The 19,634-nt window shown below is 42.9% G+C and overlaps 1 protein-coding gene across 2 annotated transcripts in view; it reads right to left on the bottom strand.

Annotated features, from left to right (window-relative positions):
* The window catches only part of DIS3L2 (DIS3 like 3'-5' exoribonuclease 2), a 183,218-nt gene that overhangs the window by 106,518 nt on the left and 57,066 nt on the right, over positions 1–19,634 (bottom strand). For both annotated transcript variants that reach the window (XM_050307968.1, XM_050307969.1), the window contains exons 7-9: positions 18,729–18,963; positions 6,261–6,367; positions 4,820–5,067 (exon numbers count right to left, since the gene is read on the bottom strand). In XM_050307968.1, coding sequence (XP_050163925.1) covers positions 4,820–5,067; positions 6,261–6,367; positions 18,729–18,963 — 590 coding nt within the window. The remainder of the gene's footprint in view (positions 1–4,819; positions 5,068–6,260; positions 6,368–18,728; positions 18,964–19,634) is intronic.

Genomic DNA, 19,634 nt, shown 5'->3' with positions numbered 1-19,634 from the left:
TCTAGATTGCTCTACAGTACAGAGAAAAATTATTTTTTATTTTTTAATATACTACCATTAGGGTGGATGGCACACTACAGTCAATAGAGATAATGTTCCTGACCCAAGAAAATTACAACTGAAATTAAAGCAGATCCATCAAAATATGACACAAAAGAGAGGGGTAATAACACAGCACAAAAACAGCCACTCTAATAAGTGTTTTTCCACTGCATAAAATACACAATCATTATATCGATCCTTCTGCTTTGATTCCAATGAGTGAGAACAGACACTAATTACTTTCCTAAATTGGGGCCAAAACAGTGCACTTGTTATTTGGACAAGCAAGACGGTCTCAAGGCTTCAGATGTGCCATAAACCCACACAACAAACCCCAAACTCGCAGTGTAAGCAAGACCATCTTCTTTATGGGAGCAAAGCTCTCTCTTCTCAACGGGAAGGGCTGGGTAATAAACCTGTCACATTGTGTAATATGCTGGAAAGGATTGCGCGCTTCGTGGTGTGGTAAATTGTAGAGTTCCCATCGTCTAGCTTTAAAATAAAAATGAAAACAAGGATAAAAGATATTTCCCTCCATTGTTTCAATTTTATGTACAAACTGTATGGCAGAAATACGTGCGCATTTGGCACTGTGGCTGAGTTCTCTGTTCCTGCAGCTGGGTCCCAGGCTAATCCTTATTTTAATGTAAATAAATGAGGCATCAGTTTTATCTCACTCTCTCTCAGTAGTAACAATAAACCAGAGAAATCATCACTTCATTTCCAGCGTCTAATGCGGAGCTGGGACTGAGCAAGGACAAGCCTGTGGGTCTGCAGGCCCACCAGCACCACCAAGGATGGACTGAAAAAAATACAGCTGGAAAAGGGAGGACGCATTGCCCTACCCAGAAGAAATGTCAAGAGCTTGAGTCTCAGGTGCCCCTTCTCTTGGCAGGGCAGAGCTGGGAAGTGCATCGGCAGGGCGGCTGGATGTCTTCAGGACAAGTCATGGAAAGCACCTCTGAATGCCAGAGTGCTTTCCAGCTCAGTCTTGAAACCCATGTTCCTCTTGATCCGTTTACTGAAATTAGATTACGAACCATAAGGGGTTTACCCAGAGGTCTGATATAGGACTAATATTTTTTTAATAGTAATTAACATTTGATTTACAGTGTTCCAGGGAACATTTCCCAAGTACCTTGAAATAAAAAGTGTATAACTGACTTTAATTGGGGCCATGTTACAGTCACGCAGGAATGATGACTTGCATCAGAGCAAAATCTGACAGGACAGCATGTGATCAAAGGTAATGCATATAGGATCACCGCTGGCCCTGGAGTAACAGCCAGGCTGCAAAATCACTCATGGGGCTCCGCGGCCACCAAGGGCAGCAAGAATAGTTCAAGAGGCTTATAAACAACAACAGGCACAGGGCCCAGCAGCAGTCAGACGTTCACTCCCAGGGAGTCACGGTGCCTGTGACACCCCAGGCTTGCGTGTATCTCTTTTTGTTTTTTTCTAAATGTCAAAAGTTAAAAAAGTCATAATGGTTACAGACGTAAACATTTCTTTACTGTGACGCTGATGGGGGAGCATTACCTTGAATTCCTTGAATACCCTTGGACTAACATCACACATGGTGGGAGCATGCACTGACTGGAACATGCCATGGTTGGGCAGCACAGGGTACTCCTTCAAATCAGCCATTGAATCTGGTCATTTGTCCTCACATCAAATATATTTTTGAATTAAAAAAAAAAAAAACCAAAAAAAACCAGAATAAAATGCCAGAGATGAAAAGAACTCTTGGATGGCTTTGGAAAGAGTGTCAAGTGAAATAACATCCTGCAGCATTTCATTTTATTGCAAAAGCTGGGACAAATCTTGTCACCTTGACAGAGCAATATCTAAGGTCCTGAGTTAGAATGGTCACAAGCCCCACGTGACACAGAGGGAGTCAGTGATTCCATGCTTTACTATTACAGGATTTTTTTAATAGTCTCATCCATTATCATACGTTGGGACAAAACAATTCCACCTTAACCATATCCAAAAGTGCACAGACGTCTGGACTAATACTCGGAACAACCCTGGACTCCAACACTGAAAAAATGTCCCCAGAAAATAACGGTACATCACAGCACTTGTGATATTTATCTGGAAAAGGAGGTTTTGGAGATAATTTGCTTTACCTACTACCTGAAGCAGGTCCAGTTCAATGGCATTTTAGTGCCAAGGTAAAATCACTCCACATGCAGTGGAGAGCACAGCAGCCCACACTCAGGGCATTGCCAGCAGGACACAGAACCATTAGTTCCTCCCTGCTCCTTCCCAGCACAGGCGGGGTGACAGCGTGGCCTTCCGAGGGGACAGTGTCACTCTGGTGACCACCAGGTGGCAATCACGACACAGAAACGCACCCCCTCCCCAAGGGGACCTCCAGGGACTGACAGGTTGGCCCTGTGCAGGTGGCCACCCTGGGTGGCCAGTGCCACCACCAAATTCTTGGTCAGGGCATCCCACTGCTCCAGCCACACATGGCCACTATGAATATCAGACTGTGCCATTAACTGTGCTTGGAAACCTGGTGCTGAACTTCCCAAGGCAAAAGGAAAGCTGAGGAAGGAGAATAACTGGCCTGGGAAAGTTCAGCTGCACGATGGAGAGTACCTAGCAACACCCAAGACATCCAGGGGACATGACTGCCAACTGAGGAGGAAGTTTCCCTTGTCCCACTTCCAGCAGACAGCGCAGGGTGATGACCTACAGGCTCTTTGTCCAACACCTTCAAAACCATGGTGATGATGCAGTCAAAGAGATATTATGAATTTTGTAGGCAGAACTACAGGGTGCACCAAAAAGTTCAGAAAATCAAGCACAAAATAAGATCAGCTGCTCTTCTCTCCTTCAGGCCATGACAAGCAACACAGCTCATAAACAAGGCAACATAGCTTAAAAACAAGCTTATAAATGAGCCCAAAAGCAAACAGAAACTTTTGGGACCTTCAAGAGATTTCCTTGTCTTTCCATGTTTAAACAAGCATTATTTATGGCTAAAAAGAATAAAGGGGTCAGCAAGGTTTTATGCTCCCATCTCCACAAGGCACTTACTGAAGTGCAACCGACTCCCAGAGGAAACAGCTATGGTATGAAGACAATCATGGACATTTTCTTTCCTGACAACACCCTTCACATCTTGGAAACAACCAAACCAGACAGATGAGAATATCCAATGTTGTCAGAAGCGCAGAGTAAAGACACAAACATTAGCCAATAAAAAAGATATTAACTCATCCTCCTAATTTCCCATTCCTGCTGAAAAGGGGGGTTGCTCATGACAAGAAGCCAAGCAGTACAATTACCCTCCAGTCTTTTCTCAGTTGGAGTCAAAGAAGACAAAGAAAATCTCTGCCAGTAAGAAACTTAGTCACAGTGAAGTTCACAGTACAGCCAGCCCATAGTTAAGTGGGGCTCAAAGGGAGGCCACTGCAGTTCATGCACTGCAGTTTAACGAGGAAACACTGAGTGACTTCATGGCTCATGTGGCTCTCGAGGAGTACATATGAAATTTGCTATTACTGGGCAGACAAAGCAGCTATAGCTGATAAAAAACAAACTCTGGGAAACAGGGACTTCAGTTTAGTTTACTTTTAGTTCAAGCAAACTCAAGATCTGTCTGGAGACAGATCTGCACCAACATACCTTCTCTTAAAAATGTTTTCTGTAAGTTTTAAGCTTTACCAATAGTTTGAGCTGAGGACTCTGAAGCCTGCAGTGATAACAGTGTATATCACCTGTGCTACCCCATCAGAACTGCTGTGCAAGGAGAAGAGCAAAGCTGGGCTTTATGTCCAACCCCCACCACTGCACATGCTCCAGACATTACATCCAGACTCCCATCATCTGTTTAAATTTGATCACAGTATTGCCATAGGTCAGTTACCTACTCTGAACCACCAACTAAGCCAGGACTACTTAGTTTTCACCAAGATAATTGAAAACATTTATCAATGTCCATTTTTATTGAGACCCACTCAATAGAAACAGCATGGCCACTCCAGGTGGGAGCTTGGCACACTGCAGCTGTTCCAAAGAAAAGAGTGGCAATGCTGGAAAAAAAAAAGTCTTCCTCATGGAGAGGCAAAATGAACTTGCAATCTGGATCCAGCCCAGCATAGGCCATTTGTGTAGCCCTGGCTTAAAATCTCTTCCTTCACGGCAGTGCCTGCAATTTTAACTCTGGACAGCAATGGCTCTACAGTGCCTGTTAAAACACACAGAGTGCAACACCCTCCTCACAGGCTTCAGGAGGGAATGAATCTTCTCTTCAGTTATAGTATCCTTCCTTGAAGCAATGTGACTTTAAAACCACAACAATCTGTGACTTCTTTCTATTTCTTATCAGTAAAGGCTTATAAACTAAAGATAAGCCTCACAGCTACTGATCTTCTTCCTCTGGCAGAAGTGAAATGCCTACACGCTGTGTACTACTCTTAAACATAGGGTGGAAAGACAGGAAGGCTGCCAACACCCCACGGTGTTTGTGCTGGTCAGGCTCAGCACGTGTGTGTGTGTGTGTTCCCTCTGGAACACGTGCTCAGTAATGCTGCCATGTGCCAGCACACTGAAGCAAGCGCTGGAAGAAACTAACACGTTGTAGCCAGGAGCGATGAACTATCCTGCCCCTCATCATACTTTATCCAATAAATACCAGAGGGATACAAGACAAGTGTCTTGTTAACAGATTTCTGTCTCTATTGCTTGTATTAAATTAAGTGAAACCAAGAATTCTGACTAGAAATCTCAGTCATCTCTACTTGCAAGGGCAGCCACATACCCTTTTGCAAAGTTGCTGTCTTCTTTCCAGTCCACGATGCGACAGATGAAGAGCTTCTGAGAATATCCCTCAGGCCTGGTCACAAAGTCTGGAGGACAATCAGCCAAGGGCACATAGACCCTGGGCACTCTGTGGTCCACAGGTGAGAACATGGCACACCTCTTGAAGAGTTCACTGTTCCTGTCTGCCAGAAGTTTGATGAAACCTGTAGCTGCCCGGGAATGCTTCTTTTCCAAAATATATACCACCTAGGAGAGGCACAAGTTTCTACAGTTAATACCTTCAGAGAAAGTTATTTTCTTTAACAGAACAGGGATACACAGAGGCTTAGTAGAGTGTCTGGAAAAGTCACAAGGTCTATATCTTGTTTGCCCTGTGTGTGTGTATATGTGTATGCATTTTTTAACTGAGTACCTATTTACAATGTGTTTTCCTTGCCATCTTGCTCATGGCTATAGAGGAGCAAAGTGCCTTCCAAGTGCTAGCTCTCTACAGCAATTTTCTTGATTACAGAACAAAACCAGACAAGAAGCAGATGCTTCCAAATGCAGGGAATTAGCCACAAAATACAAGCAACTCCTGTAAAATCTTTCATTTGTATCCTCGGCCTGCAATTTCAACAGTCAGCACAGAACAGGTCAGTCCAAAAACGGTGCCGCTGGCAGATCCAATGCTAACCACAGGAAAGGATGTGCTGTTGGGAATTTGGCAGTTCTCTCCTCCTCTCTGTGCTTTCTGAAGTCAGGGGTTATTTTACCTTTATACAAGATGGCTTTGAAAAGAATAATAAATTACAATATCACTAAATAATTGTTCCAGAGAGGTGTTCATCCAGGCTATATTTTTGTAGACCGTAATAAATCACTGGATAACAGAAACATTATAGCCGATTTCCTAAGCTGTATACAGAAGAGTCCTTCCAAAAGGTTTCAGGAGCTGCACCTCTGCACGATTCTGAGTGCTGGAATTGCCACATTGGATGAGACTCGAGCAGCCCAGCCAACAACAGGGACCAGAATCACAGACTGCACAAGGGAAAGCACAAGACGTGGAAGAGACCTGACCCAGTCTGACCCAGCAGTCTTCTTTTCTGGTCTCTTAACATTTATAGATTGACTCAAATCTTGAATCAACAGCACTAGCAGCCTTTCCAAAGTCTATAAGAATTAATTCTGACAACTTTGGATATCCTGACACTCATATTAGTATCCAATCTTTTTCCTGAATCTTGCTAAGTAATTTTGCATGACAAACAAAGGGAACTTAACCTAGGATAATTGGTAAAAAGTCACTTGATTTTTATCAGATCAGACAATTCCTCTTTTGAAATGGGGAATGAGACTCAAAGATCAACAGATGGAGAATACGGGGAGGCCAGGGCTGGTCCCCTTCAGCCTTTGGGAGCACACAGGTGCTCGCTTGTCACTCTCCTTGGAGTTACCTTGGCTGTCCTTTGGAGAAACTCATCTGGGAGGAGCCTGGGATCATTCACCTTGGGTCCATCATCTTGCTTTGTTCTGTGCACACCGCTGACCCCAGCTGCCTTCCCTGCATCAAACACACACACCAGTTACTGTAGAACATTTCCATGGCAAATTCATGTTGGGCCTTTGCTGTAAACTACAATACAAGGTGCATGTAGTAGACTTATTTGAAAGGAAAAAGATCTCTCAAGTGATAGAACTGTCAAGCAAGAAGTAATTATTATTTTTCCAGACTGCAACAGACAGCAGATATATGTTCACTTACCATGCACATCTGCTGAAAACCAACAAAAATCAAAATAAATCCCAACTTTGTAAGGAGGACTATACCAACCGTAATACACAAAATGATAGAAAACACATTCTGTTTACTAAATACTGAGAACTACATTAATTTCCTGTCATTTCTTAGTTGAAGTCATTAACGTTACATAAGCAATTCTTTAAGTACATACGTACATTCATTTTAATATTCAATTTCCTTTAAAAACATTATGTAGGGTTATAAAAAGCATGTTTATCTTTGAAACTGAAACCATAACTACTAAGCTGACCCTCCTCAGCGGTGGACAAGGATTATGAAAAGTCTTATAAAAGTAATCACTGTGTATGACCAAGAGCTCCCTTCCCCTGAAATCTCTGGACCAGACACTGATAATATTAAAATCAAGTGTCAACTAATTTCTAGTTTGACATTTTCAAATATTCAAGTATGTGACTTCGGGCGTATCTGCTACAGATGGCTGGCATTTAGTGTTTACAAACATCCAAAGTGATCTTTGCCATGGAAAAGGCTGGATTTGGTCCCTTCTTGAGCTGCCTCCCTGTTGAGTGCCTGTGGTTACTGCTCTGCCAGCATTTTTCGGATGGAAGCATCCAAGTGCTCTTGTCTGGAGGGCTCATGGAAGATGGCTGCCTTTTCCATTTGCATGGTAATCACATCCCTCTCAAGCACTTGTGCTAAAATCAGGCCTTTAGTGTTCAAAAGAAATTTTGCTTTCCTAAGGAGAGACCGTGGCACCGACTGCCGGTTCCAAGGGACGTAGCTGTCACTGTCTCCCTTAGAAGACCAGAGATAAAGCAGGATTTCGCTGAGGGCTGTGCTCCAGCAGGCCAACAGTGCTCACCCGTGTCAGCAAGCCTCCGGGAGAACGGCGGTGACACGCAGACCCCGGCCCCCACATGACACCCATCTGTCCCACAGAGACCCTCAGTGGAGGCTGCTGGTGACATGATGGATGGAGGGGCTGCAGGAGGAGCTGAGCAGTGCTGGGATGTTGTTGGGATCAGTGCTCAGGGGAGCCGGAGGGGGGCAGGAGGGGTAGCAGCTTCCCCGAGGGGGACAGCTTTGCACCACCATCACCAGGGCACGTTCACAGATGGCTGTGGGACAGCCCGGGCTGCCTTCAAGCAACGTTATCCCAGCAGTTGTTTGACAATGACAAACTCTGGTTCTCATATGCTGCTAATAATCTCCAGCTTTGCCTTCTGATACAAAGCTCTTCACACTTTGTTCCTCCCCAGAGATCTTTTTCTAAGTGACTCCACTTTTATTTTATCTTTATTGACTTGCTAGCAAGGCTGAGAGGAGAATGAACAGGTATTCAGGGGTTTAAATAAAAATGATCTTTCCTAAAAAAAGCACCAGTAATAGAAGCAGCAAAAACATTTCTCTTTTACTTCTACTGAAATGAACTTGCCACAACCAGCATTACTAAGGGATAAAATCAGCCAAAGTTTCACAGTGACAAATAAGTTGGGAGAAAAAAAAAAAGCTTGGATAATTGTAAGCAGTTTAAAAAGTGGGGATACCCAAATTACCTCATCTGCTTACCTCTTCTAATGTATCTGCCAGCTAAAGGTCATATCAGGCAATCATTTAGCAAAGAATAAATGTAAGGAGCCATTTTGTTTTCTTATAAATTGTCAAGAGATCAGTTAACAGTTTATGGTGTGCCAACCATGAAGACAGCTTGGGTAAAGAACAGGATGATCTGGAACAAAGAAACACTGGCAGGGCCAGAGGACAAGGGGAGGTTGGGAGCCTTCCAAAGGCCAGGCCTCCAGACACACCTGCCACAAGCCCAGGGCTTTACTGGAGCAAACTCTCCCCAAGGAACAGCACATACTGGTTGGAAGAGAAGCCAGATCTAAACATGTTTTGGAAAAAAGAAGGAGTTGTATTCACTCTTTCCTAGCGCAGTAGAACAGCAGCAGTGACTCAAGGTCCAGCAGGCATGAATGAAAAAAGCACCCGGAGTCACATGAGGAACATGCCCTTGTTAGCATTGCCTTCTTTCCACTTATCCCTCCAACTCCCAGTGCTCCAAAAAGCCACTTGGAAATTTTCACTGAAGCAGCTTTCCCTGCCAAAAAGAAGCCAGCAGTGATGTCCTTGGGAAGTATCACACAAACACATGCAAAAGCACAGAAGCACCAGGATGCAGCTATCACAGAGAGCACAGCAAATGGGAGAACAGGTCTTCCTTTTCCTGGGATAAAAAAACATTCAGGGCTGGGGCACCGCTCCCCATCCTGCAGAAGATGAGCCCCATGTGAACCCACTAAAGATACCAGAAAACAGCTAAATTCCCACTGTGGCACATGGTAGAATTTGCCTTTTCCTTCACAGCCCAAATCAACCAGGGGCCTTTAGCTGGCTGGAGAGCATCTTCTTCTTCAGTGGTCTCTCCAATTTCAGCATCCCTCCCCAAAAATCCTGGGATTACTGGAGACTCCAACAGACAGAGCCTAGGATCTACAACTGATTCCATCAACAGAAAGAAAGAATGAAAGAAGGAAGCTAATCCCAGCCAACTACTTCTTACACGTCTTTTTCAATCACCTTCACTATCTGAAATGTCATCACACACATTTACTAATGGGGAACGTTCCCGAAACAAAGGATGGGGAAGAACAGACATGAGAAACTCCATACTCCTGGAGTCAAGAGATGTGGACTTCTCTGTAGCTTGTAGCTGCTCTCTTGAAAGTCAAAATTCTGTTGATACCAGGGCTACATCTAATGCTCAGAGGTCTACAATGGCAGACCACAGGAAATAAGGATTCCTTGCCACAAAATCTTTATCTCAGAAAGGACAACTATCGACATCCAAGGTCCAGCTGGCTCAGTTGTTAAATTAGTGCACAGAAAACTCATTCACAACACCCATAATCTGCCATGAGAGTCTGGTTCCCAAGTCCCCCGAATACACCTCTGACAGTCCCTCTCCTTCACTGCACATCCTCCTTCCCTCCAGTGAAGCTGGAACTTGGTGGCTGGGGCAGAAAGAGCAGGTAAGAGGGACCCACTGGAGACTGGTGGTCTAGAAAATCTGAGCCGGGAGATACAAACATCTTCGACAACAGGGTAGAGGCAAGGAGGCAATCCTAAAGGAGAGTTAACTTATGAGAGGAGCAGAATTTCGAGCAGGGAAGGTAGGAAGAAACTCCTTGCATTATGCCAAACTAAAAATGAATTATTCTGACCCCTTTACTGCAGTGGTTATCCAATGACCATTCAATATTTCCACCCTGGGCAAAGACATGTTTTCTGAGAAAGATTTACTATGTTAGCTTGGGCAGTACTTCATAAGCTTATCTTACAGTGAAAACACACTTCAGCAACCAGGATCCAGTGAAACTGCATTATAATCTCAGTGTTTTCCTTTCAGCGATTATCTGACAAACCAAAACTGTAATAGTCTTACTTAAAAAAAAATTAGGCATTAGATACAAAAAGCAACTCAAATTAGTTATGTTATTACCAATGAAGTAGATCCAGGATACTTGGAATTTGCCTCCCTCTTACAGAGATCAGTTTAGGCAAATTCAATACACACTTAGATTTGCCTGACAGGCATTCCTAGGTCAAACATTATTTTTTTAAAAATCCCCCCAAATTTCCTTCTACAATTCAATTACCACAACATTAAAAGGTAGCCAAAACAGACCAAAAATCATCAGACTAGAATCCTGATTACTTGTGACAGATCCAAAATTATTTTCACTAGGTTTGCATTGGTCACTGTGGAAATTTGCAATTCTGTCCAAAAAGAATACAATTAAAGATGCAATATCCACTTGCAAATGAAAATATATCACAGTTTCAGATCTCAAACACAACTTACTGAAAGGAAAAAAAAAATCTCTCCCTGAATGGAAAAAAACAAGGGTTTTTTTTAAGAAAATAGTTCAATGTTTGCTACCTCAGCTAGAAAAAAATATGTACTTGAGAAGCTGGTTACTCTGCATGGGAGTATTTAAGAATCCCATCAGAAGGCATTATTGATACGAAGCTTTTCAAAAAGAAAATACTGTTCTTCAGCTCACTGCTCAGATACCAGCACAGCTGTAAACCTTTCAATGACAGAGTCTACTACTTACTAATGAAGCAACAACAGGTTCTCTGGTATCTGCTTCATGAAGCAGTTTTCAGCATATTATGTCTTAATACCAAATACATAAGTGGTGTAAAACAGACCGATTTATTATAAACACCTCCAGGACTGCATGTCATACTCAAAAAGGATGTGTTTTTTGAATTCTGTCTACATCAGTACACAAGAGACATTAGGAAATTAAAACTCCCTTCAACCAAAAAGTGATACATTCACATGCATGTCCTGATTTGCCTGGGTTATATTACTCTGCTACAACCTTCTTTTTTAGGGACAATGAGAAGGAAACATGTTATTGTTCAGAAGAAAGTACAAGGTCTCTTCACATTCTGCAGCTGATATTTATTGGCACAGAACTTTTTTTTTCTCCAGAACACAAATCTACTAAAAGGTAGCAAGGAAGCAAAGTGCCATTTCACCTGGTACCAGGTACTATCCAAAACTGGAATCTATTTTTAATAGGCTATAAGAAGGCTCATGCAAGGAAAATGTCATGCAAGAAGCATTAGGAAATGTCATGCAAGAAGCAGTACTCTGTATTTGTATCTCCAGACACTGAGCTTTCCACCTGTGACAGAGGAAAGACAGGTATTTCACTATGATGAGACTGTTAGGCCAACAGCTTTGGAATGTAACACATGCAACCTGTCCAAAATCAGTCTAACAGCTCCTGTGTGCAATGGAATAGGGCTCTGCAGGTAAGAAGCAAAGCAGCTCCAAACCACCAGTACTCCTGAGCTGTCTCATTCCAGACCTGTGTGTCTAATGAACAGGGCTAACCTCCTTAGAGATGTTTATTTTTGAATACTCATTTAAGCAAAATCACCCTGCCACAGCTGTTCATGTCTTAACACCTGAGCTCACACACCTGCCTGCCCAAGGGCACACTGAAGATGAGGACCAGGAGACTCAGATGATTAGCATCAAGATTTTTAAAGATGCACAAGTGAGAGGAGACCCTCAAAGAGGGAGAGGAAAGGCATTATAACAGGTGTGTACAGCACAGACAAGCATCTGCAGTAACACTTAGCAAAGGCAATGTGAAGAGGTGAGTACAGCTGGCTTCCTTGGACTCGCAAGGCAGCCAAGCGTGTAATTATTTACTTATATTTAGCCACCTCCACAAGGAGGGAGGGAGGAGATGGCAGAATGATGAGACAAGAGTGTCACTTCTCCTTAGAATCCTCCAAGCCTGATCCACAACAAAGATCAAGATAATTTTGGGAAGCTGCCACCTACCCCCAACAGATCCGATCGTGGCTGTCTCAGTAGCCACATAACATTACTACAATCACAGCATGGGTGCTCAGGGCTCCTGGCCCTCACAGGTCCTTGAGAAGCTGCCAGTCCATTGAGTATTTTGCCTATTTACTTAATATTCTTCCTTCCTGCGTGTGCATTTGTTCCTAAAGTCAGTGTGTCCAGTATTACTATTCCATGGAAAATATGTTAGCTGAATGAATCCTAATCTGTTTCATCCTGGAAATCTTGCTGCTAACAATGGCCGTACTCTGTTTGTCTCCACACCCACCATTCACTCTCAGTATCGTGCCCTCTCACTTACTTGACCTAAACTTGTAACTCAGAGGAAAAACATAGGTGAACTCAGGAACATATTTTAACATGCTGAATTTAATCTAATTCCTGTTACCTAATTGCCTAAGTAATTTATTTTTTTGCCATACTTAGGAAGTCATTTGGGGGTCAAGATAACTTACTAGGGAAGAACAGCATAAGGAACTTTCCCAACATTAACTTCCACTGCAGGTTTCAGCTGTGCAACAAAAGAATAACTGCAGCTTTTTCAGCCTGTAGCATTTAATCAATGCAACCATAAAGTCCAATTTGTTCAATACCAGTAGAACACTTCTCTTCAGTTGCTATACTGTTTATTCTGCTAGAAATCTATGCTCTCATTTAAGAAAAGTTATAGCAACAACCAAAAGAGCTGGATCCAGAGACTCACAAACATGAACTTGGGATAAACTAATAGAGAGCTGTCTCGAGCAGCTGAAATGGCTCCAGCTCCTCTGCTGGCTTTCCAGGCTGCAGCAGAGTGAAACTGATCCGATTTTTGACAGTTCCACCTCAAGGATTTCTATTAAAAGCCGTGTAACTGAGAAGATTTCCTGGTGAGCTTTCACTCTGCTGTGGCCTAGAAATGTTAAGAGCTATGCAGTGGAGACGATCCATCTCCAGAAAGCTGCAGGCTAGGAAAGAACAGTGAAGACTCCTTAAAAGCACTCTGAGTGAACAGGAGCCTTTGAAGAGGAGGGATAAGAACACTTGTTCCTTCCAGTGGCCAGTGATGTTGGTGGACTCTGAATTTGCTGGAGACTTCATGGCAGCTAAACTGAAAGAAGGGGGAACCTGAGCAGAGCAGAGGGTCAGCATGGGGTCCAGATTTTTGTCATCCTTTCCCTACCTGAGCTGGCAAAGGAGAGGAATGGAAGGAACTCCCTGAACTCTGCCTGTGCCAGCAGGAGACACTGCTAACTGTAGAAGGACTCCAGGCACCAGAGGAAGGCACAAAGAGCAGGTAGGCACCTTGTCAAGCTTAAAAGAAGAGAGAGGACACAAAAGAGGACATGACACAACATGAAATTGCATGAGAAGGTGCAGAAGTGCAAAACAGAGACTAAAACATATACCATAAATACATATTTTTCCTTAGCTAGAGAGATCCAAAAACCCTTTGTAAGCACTGACTCTAAGAGCATCACCTTGAGAAAGAATGGCTTGATGCATTATTACACAACCCTGGCTGAACCATAGGGAAGTTACCAAATGCCACCACCTCTGTTGAGCCAAGCAAACCTGAAATACTCAAAATACAGCCTCCAGTCAGTAGCAGTGTGGACACCAAGCAATTTTAGCTTATCACTTTTGACCTTATCAGGCTACTAGAGACTTACAGTCACATTTGACTTGAAAAGAGATCGACCAGTATCCACCTGGCAAACGCTGAACAGACAGGGAGACAGCTGCAAGTTCTGCAGCAGCTCCAGCCCAGATTCTGCTGACTCTACTCATTATCCATCAGTTATTCAGTTCATGTGAGTTTACTCTGCCTGTAAATGAGCTATTTCTATTCAAACTTCATTACGTCAAGGCGGTGAGTAAGCTTTGGACATTCACATATCCAAACTCTGATTTGTAGAAGGGTAGGTGTAAGTGGAAATCCTGAACAAACACAACTATCTGATTGCTGCCAGGGCAGCCAGTCCACCAGCTTGATGACTTCCACCCCGTGGGAAGCAGGATACTCTGTATCTGGTATAGTAAGATCTCCCATGAGAAGAGCTGAAAAAAGCCGAGCAAACAAGTTTGACAAGGATAGCTTTTGGCATGGTGACACAGTTTTACAAACTTTTATTTGAGTATCTTTTTGCTAAGAAGGGCTGAGGCACTTTTATGAGTGCAGCTGCCCTTCTCAAGAGTGAAAGTAGCTGCTACTGTTCAGTTGCTGGTGTTGCTTTATCAGAGTAACCCAATTCCGATATTTAACAAGGGACAGCTCACATTTGTACGAAACTTGTGACACGTAAGTCCGTGTAGGGATACAGCATCGTAAAAAATTCTGTACAGAACATTTTGCACTTTTCCCAGGTTGAGAGGGTACAGAGAGGTTTTAATTTTTATTACATATTGAAATAGAGTATAAAGAAAGTCCTTCTACTGCAGTAAAAAATCAGAAATAATGTATTCTAGCTCAGTACTAAGTGATAAGATAAAAGTTACATGACCTCTGTTGCAGTAGTCAATGTGAATAACGGTTAAGCAAAAGAATTACAGGCCTGGTAAAGGTCATGTGAACTGGTGGATGACTTCTGTGGATGGCAGTGACACAGAGTAAGTTGGGGTCTCAGTAAAACACAGAGGACTTGCATGTCAGTACCAAGCACTACAGGGTATTAATTTTTTCAGTGTATACACTGGCATTCAGAGCAGTGTCAAGATGCTACTGCCTTGTTCTCTGCCTGCATTTCAACGGGGCACAGAAACCCCAGAGAGGGTTTGAAGGACACTACTAAGGGAGCTGAGAAACTTTCTTCAGGGTGCTCATTCTTACTGTCTTTGTAACGAAAAAATACAGAGAGAAAGTTTATTCAGCATGTAAAGACATTTTTGCTTGGAAATAGAGCTGAAAATGTAAGAGGAAAGAGATTTTAAGCTTTGCTGAAAAAGAGCAGTGACCAAAGCTTAACATTCAGACAATTTAACTTTGGAACAGGACAATACTGCTCTTTGTGTACAACAGTGTGATGGGGAAGAAAGTGGCTCATCACTTCCTAGACCAGAGACTTTTCTGAAGATAATCTTTAACCCAACTTCTTTGCAAGGAGAGTCCAGAAAAGTAGAGCAAACTCGTTTGACCAGAAGTGCTTCTGGCAGAGTGACACCAGTTATGAACTTCTATTTAAATATCCTTGAGCAAAGGAAGATTGACACACTTTTATGAGAACAAGAACTTTCAGAAAGTACATAGCCTGAGAATTAGGCTGAATGTGAAGGTCTCTTCCCTCCTGTGGACTTGTCTCTTGCTTATCCCATTTCTTCTGGGGTCTTAGGAAGAGGGCAGGAAGCACAGCTCTCATAACAGCAGCACTTAGTGAAGACAGATCCAACATCTGAGTCTCAGCCTGCAGACTTGTGCATAATAACAATTTCTACCACGTTGCCCTAAGCCCCAAGGAGGCACGGCAAGTCCAACGTACAATGACTTCAGGGAAATTCAGTCCCTCAAATCTGGGCCATAATCAGTGTACTCAATGTTTCATGCTTCAGAGCTTCTCACAGCAAGGGCCAACCCCAAAATTCCTTGCTCCAGCATGTAACTAGAGATGGAGGGGTGACTGTGCCCTGAAGAGGAACAGAGCCACGACCAGGGATGGGACATAGGCCAGAGTAGAAAAGACATCAAAACAGGCTGCACTCCCAGCATGACCCAGAGTGCTCTTATTCGAATGACACATCTACTTTTATTCTTCATGGTTCATTCTGACCATCAGCAGCAGAATAAATGAGCCAGCAGAGAAATTGCACAATTCCACTCCTACTTCAGAAAGGACAAAAGGCATCTTGCAATTGAGAGCAGCAATTTGCAGAGCTTGTGTTCATGCACGAAGATTTGAAAACCATCTCAACACGGTTCTGGGTTTTTTGCCCAGAATAAGCAAAATTTACTTTTGATTCTATTATAGTACTTACCAATATTTTTCACCTCTAGAAATCTGGTGGATTTCTGGTTTAGTTTTAATTTTGGACAGCTCTTTTATATATATATATATATATGTATGTGGATCCTTTTAAACATACATACACATAGACACATATATGTATGCAAATACATACATACATAAAGTGCTCATGGGAACATAATAAACTGTTTCTTGATTTTGTTTCATTTAATATAATATCCTTGATGGTAATTTTGTCCAGCTTGAAACCTTAAAAAAAAAACCTTCCAAAAAAGGAAGCAAGCCCACCACAAGTGTTCATTTACGAGTTGCACCGGCCATGGAAAATTCCTCCTGCTCCCTCTTGTGCATAAGGCCATGCAATGGGGCTGTGTGACAAACCCTGCAAAATAATGCTCTCAGGGAAAGCAAGTGAAGCACTGGGATTAGTGGGTCAGGAAGAAAACCCCCCCATGGGATCCCAGCTCCCATCCACCTTTCTGTTTTGCTGCAGTAGTTGTTTCCAGCAGACAGGATGTAACACAAAAGAAAAGGCTGGTTAGCTGGAAAGTTCAACAGGCAGAACCAGCCAAGCAGCTTTCCCAGGAGAGGCCCACGTTACACAGGGGAGGGCACCTCCACTCACCACAGTCCAACCCTGCAAGGCTCTCTGCCTCCTGATGCTGGCACCACATTTCAGTGCGTGGCCTTAGGAAGTCCAGCAGATGTTGCCCTCTAAGGTTAAGTTCTGCCTTGAAAAAGTGTATGTTTGGTCCTTTTAAAAAAGCATTTTGAGCCACACCTGTGAAGGTTGTATTTGGCAGGATTTTTTCTTTTTTCATGACAGTTATCAGTGATGCTAGAATAACTATAGCTGTTTTCCAGGCAAGACTTAAAATCTGGATAAGTGATGATATGAGAAATTGCATGAAGGACAGGAAACAAGCCAAGGCAATCATCAACCACTCAAAAACACCTTCAGAAAAAGCAGCATCGTAAACTTTATATGTATTAAAAAAAGGAGGGCATTAAAAAACGGAGAAAGAAGAAACGAGGGAAAACTCCATGAGTTATATGGCCAAAGAAGCTGAAGCAAGTATAAAAAGAGGTGATAGCAAAATACAAACTCAGCAGAAATCCAACTGGCACTGGCACATCCACACCAGCAAAAAGGCTTGTTAAGGATGAACACAGAAAGGCCTTGAAGACAAAAGAAAACAGTTGGCTTAGGCAACAGCAGTGGAAAAGTAAGTTGGATTTCAGCTGTGCAGACAATAAGCTGATCTCACATTTGGCCTACAAACATTCTCCAAAGACTGAATTGAATGGCAAAAGCCACTTCGATGGCACAGATTTTGAGAGATGACTTGATAACCTCCAGCATAGGTCACTCCAGAGCATCTCGAGGAACTCAAGGAGTAACTCTCATCAAGTTTTTACACTAAAGCACAGTCACACAGCTGAAGTAAAATACTGGCTCAAGCCTGTACCTGTTTTAGATGCCGGTATTAAACTAGAATGTATTTCTCTGGAGTTTAATTTGGCATTGCCATCAGAAGCAACAAGGTTGCAACAGACACGAACAGGTGACTCAGGAGTATTTCTAGAGATTCAAAATTGTTGAGTCAAAGTGGCTCAAAGGTGTCCAAAACTGCAAAACAGAGGGGGTTAATAACCACTTGTGTAAAACATCCACAGACAAGGCGAGTAACTCCCAACTCAAGCCCTGTGCTGGAAAGAACAGAACAAGATGTGAGTTGGTTCACATACCTTGGCAGGAACTCAAAAACACAGTGGAGGTACCCAGAAGGAAATAGCATCACAAACTGGTGAGGTGGCAGCTCCATTCATGAGCTGAAACCAATGTTTTGTCATAAAAACTACAACACTTCCACACAAATGTTATTTCCAGTCTTATTAACAGATGGGTGTGAGAAATGGAACTCTACCAACAGTACAGGCAGGGGTCTGTGCATCTTCAAAAGAAAACTCTCAGAAAAACACGAGGTATTAAATAGGACAGCTTTACAACCACCACCAAGATTTGTCAGAGTCCAACATCTACTTATGTCCTGAGTTGCTGCCATCTTTTCTGGACAACTGGGGCATGCAACAGGAACACACCAGAATATCTGCCTTAGCAAATTTTTCGTGAGCAGCTGAAGGCACATGTTAAATGTGCCAATTGTCAGAATCCTTTCAACACACAATTCTTCAGGAAGGGATTTAGTACTAGAAAGGACATGCAAAGAGCAGCATAAGCATAGTTTGGGACAGGGGAGCCTATTTTATTTTGCCCTAAGCAACACTTGATGGCTTGGATGGAATTCAGATTCAGAATAAAATAGGTTTGCCTTCAAAACAGATTGCATAATTGGCTTTAGGTTTTAGTGCAATTTTCTTTTTAAATGGACCAAATCTTTAAGTTGCTCATAACTCAACTGTTCGAAAACAGCAACAAACCTAACTGCCCCCAAGGAAATATATTCTTATCCCCAAACTGAGACACACAGATTGGCCAGCCAAGCTGCAATGAAGGAAACTGCTACAGCACCATCTTGACTTAAACAGCAACCAGCAGTCCCCAGACAGCCCCGAAAATTGCAAATCTAAAGGTGTGACTTCTGTTTCATAGATTTGCTTTGTACCAATCAAAACTACATAAAACCCAGTCATTAATATCCACTCAAAACCATGAAGGCAGTTTCGCAGAAAGGGACAGAAGTAATAAGGCATTAAGCTTTTATGCCTGCATTTTATACCTCACAGCAAAGCAAGGCAAAGCGAGTAATACTTCAACAGTTTGCTCAAATAAAGGCTTAAATCAGCAATCTGATCTACTCACCCTTTTCACCGGTATCCAGGGAAAGTCTCTTAATGTCATCAGACAACGTATCCTGCAAGTGGTCTTGTCCATGCTCTGCATCATTATCATCAAATTGAGCTTCTATAATGACATCCGGACTTCTAGCATCGCCTTTCGCTGCCTCTTGAGGAATGCAAGTCCCCAGCATATCCTCAGGGACATCTGATTCATGTGTGACTTCTGTTTCTTTGTCACTACCATCTGGCTTTATTACCTGAAGGAGCATGGGATTAAAAATACAGAGGCAAGCTAAATTACTGGACTGAAGAAAGAAAACATTATCTTTCCTTTTTCATCTGCATCCCCAAGGAGCTGACAATGAATTGTGGGTGGCTGGTGGCACACTGCAATTGCCGTGTAATTAGCCACAGACATTGCACAATCAAAAGAGGTACCTCACCAGGATAAAGATGGGAATGGCACAGCTTTTGCAATACCTCAACTGTGACAATAATGTATCCAGAGAGTATCTAGAGCATAACCAGACAGTTCCTGCCAAGCCTCTAATCAGCTCCACAGAAGTTCTGAGTGAGCACAGGCAGGGAGGAGGATACACTACAATTTAATGAGTTGCTTAGACCATTGTTCACCAAGAAACACTAATCATCCTGGGACGTCCCAGAACTCAGGCAGTTCCAGTGAATTCTGGGATCATGTCAAAGCACATCTCCAGGAGAGCTCCCCAACATGCAATCAGGAACAGACTAAAAAAGGACAGATCAGAGAACACGGTGCCCTGTGACCTGCAGGGGAACGGGACTGTGGCACCTTGGTAAGGCACCAACTTTACATTTATTTCAGGCTATGGTCTTTTTGTTAAAGGCACTCAATTATTGCCGCTACTTATACAAATCTCCCAATTAAATTACCAAGAGGAATGAACTC

Source organism: Myiozetetes cayanensis, unplaced genomic scaffold, assembly GCF_022539395.1.
Source record: "Myiozetetes cayanensis isolate MyiCay16 unplaced genomic scaffold, myiCay2020 scf13, whole genome shotgun sequence".
NCBI lineage: Eukaryota > Metazoa > Chordata > Aves > Passeriformes > Tyrannidae > Myiozetetes > Myiozetetes cayanensis.
Note: the sequence above shows the minus strand (reverse complement) of the source record. Positions and strands in the feature narration are given on the sequence as shown.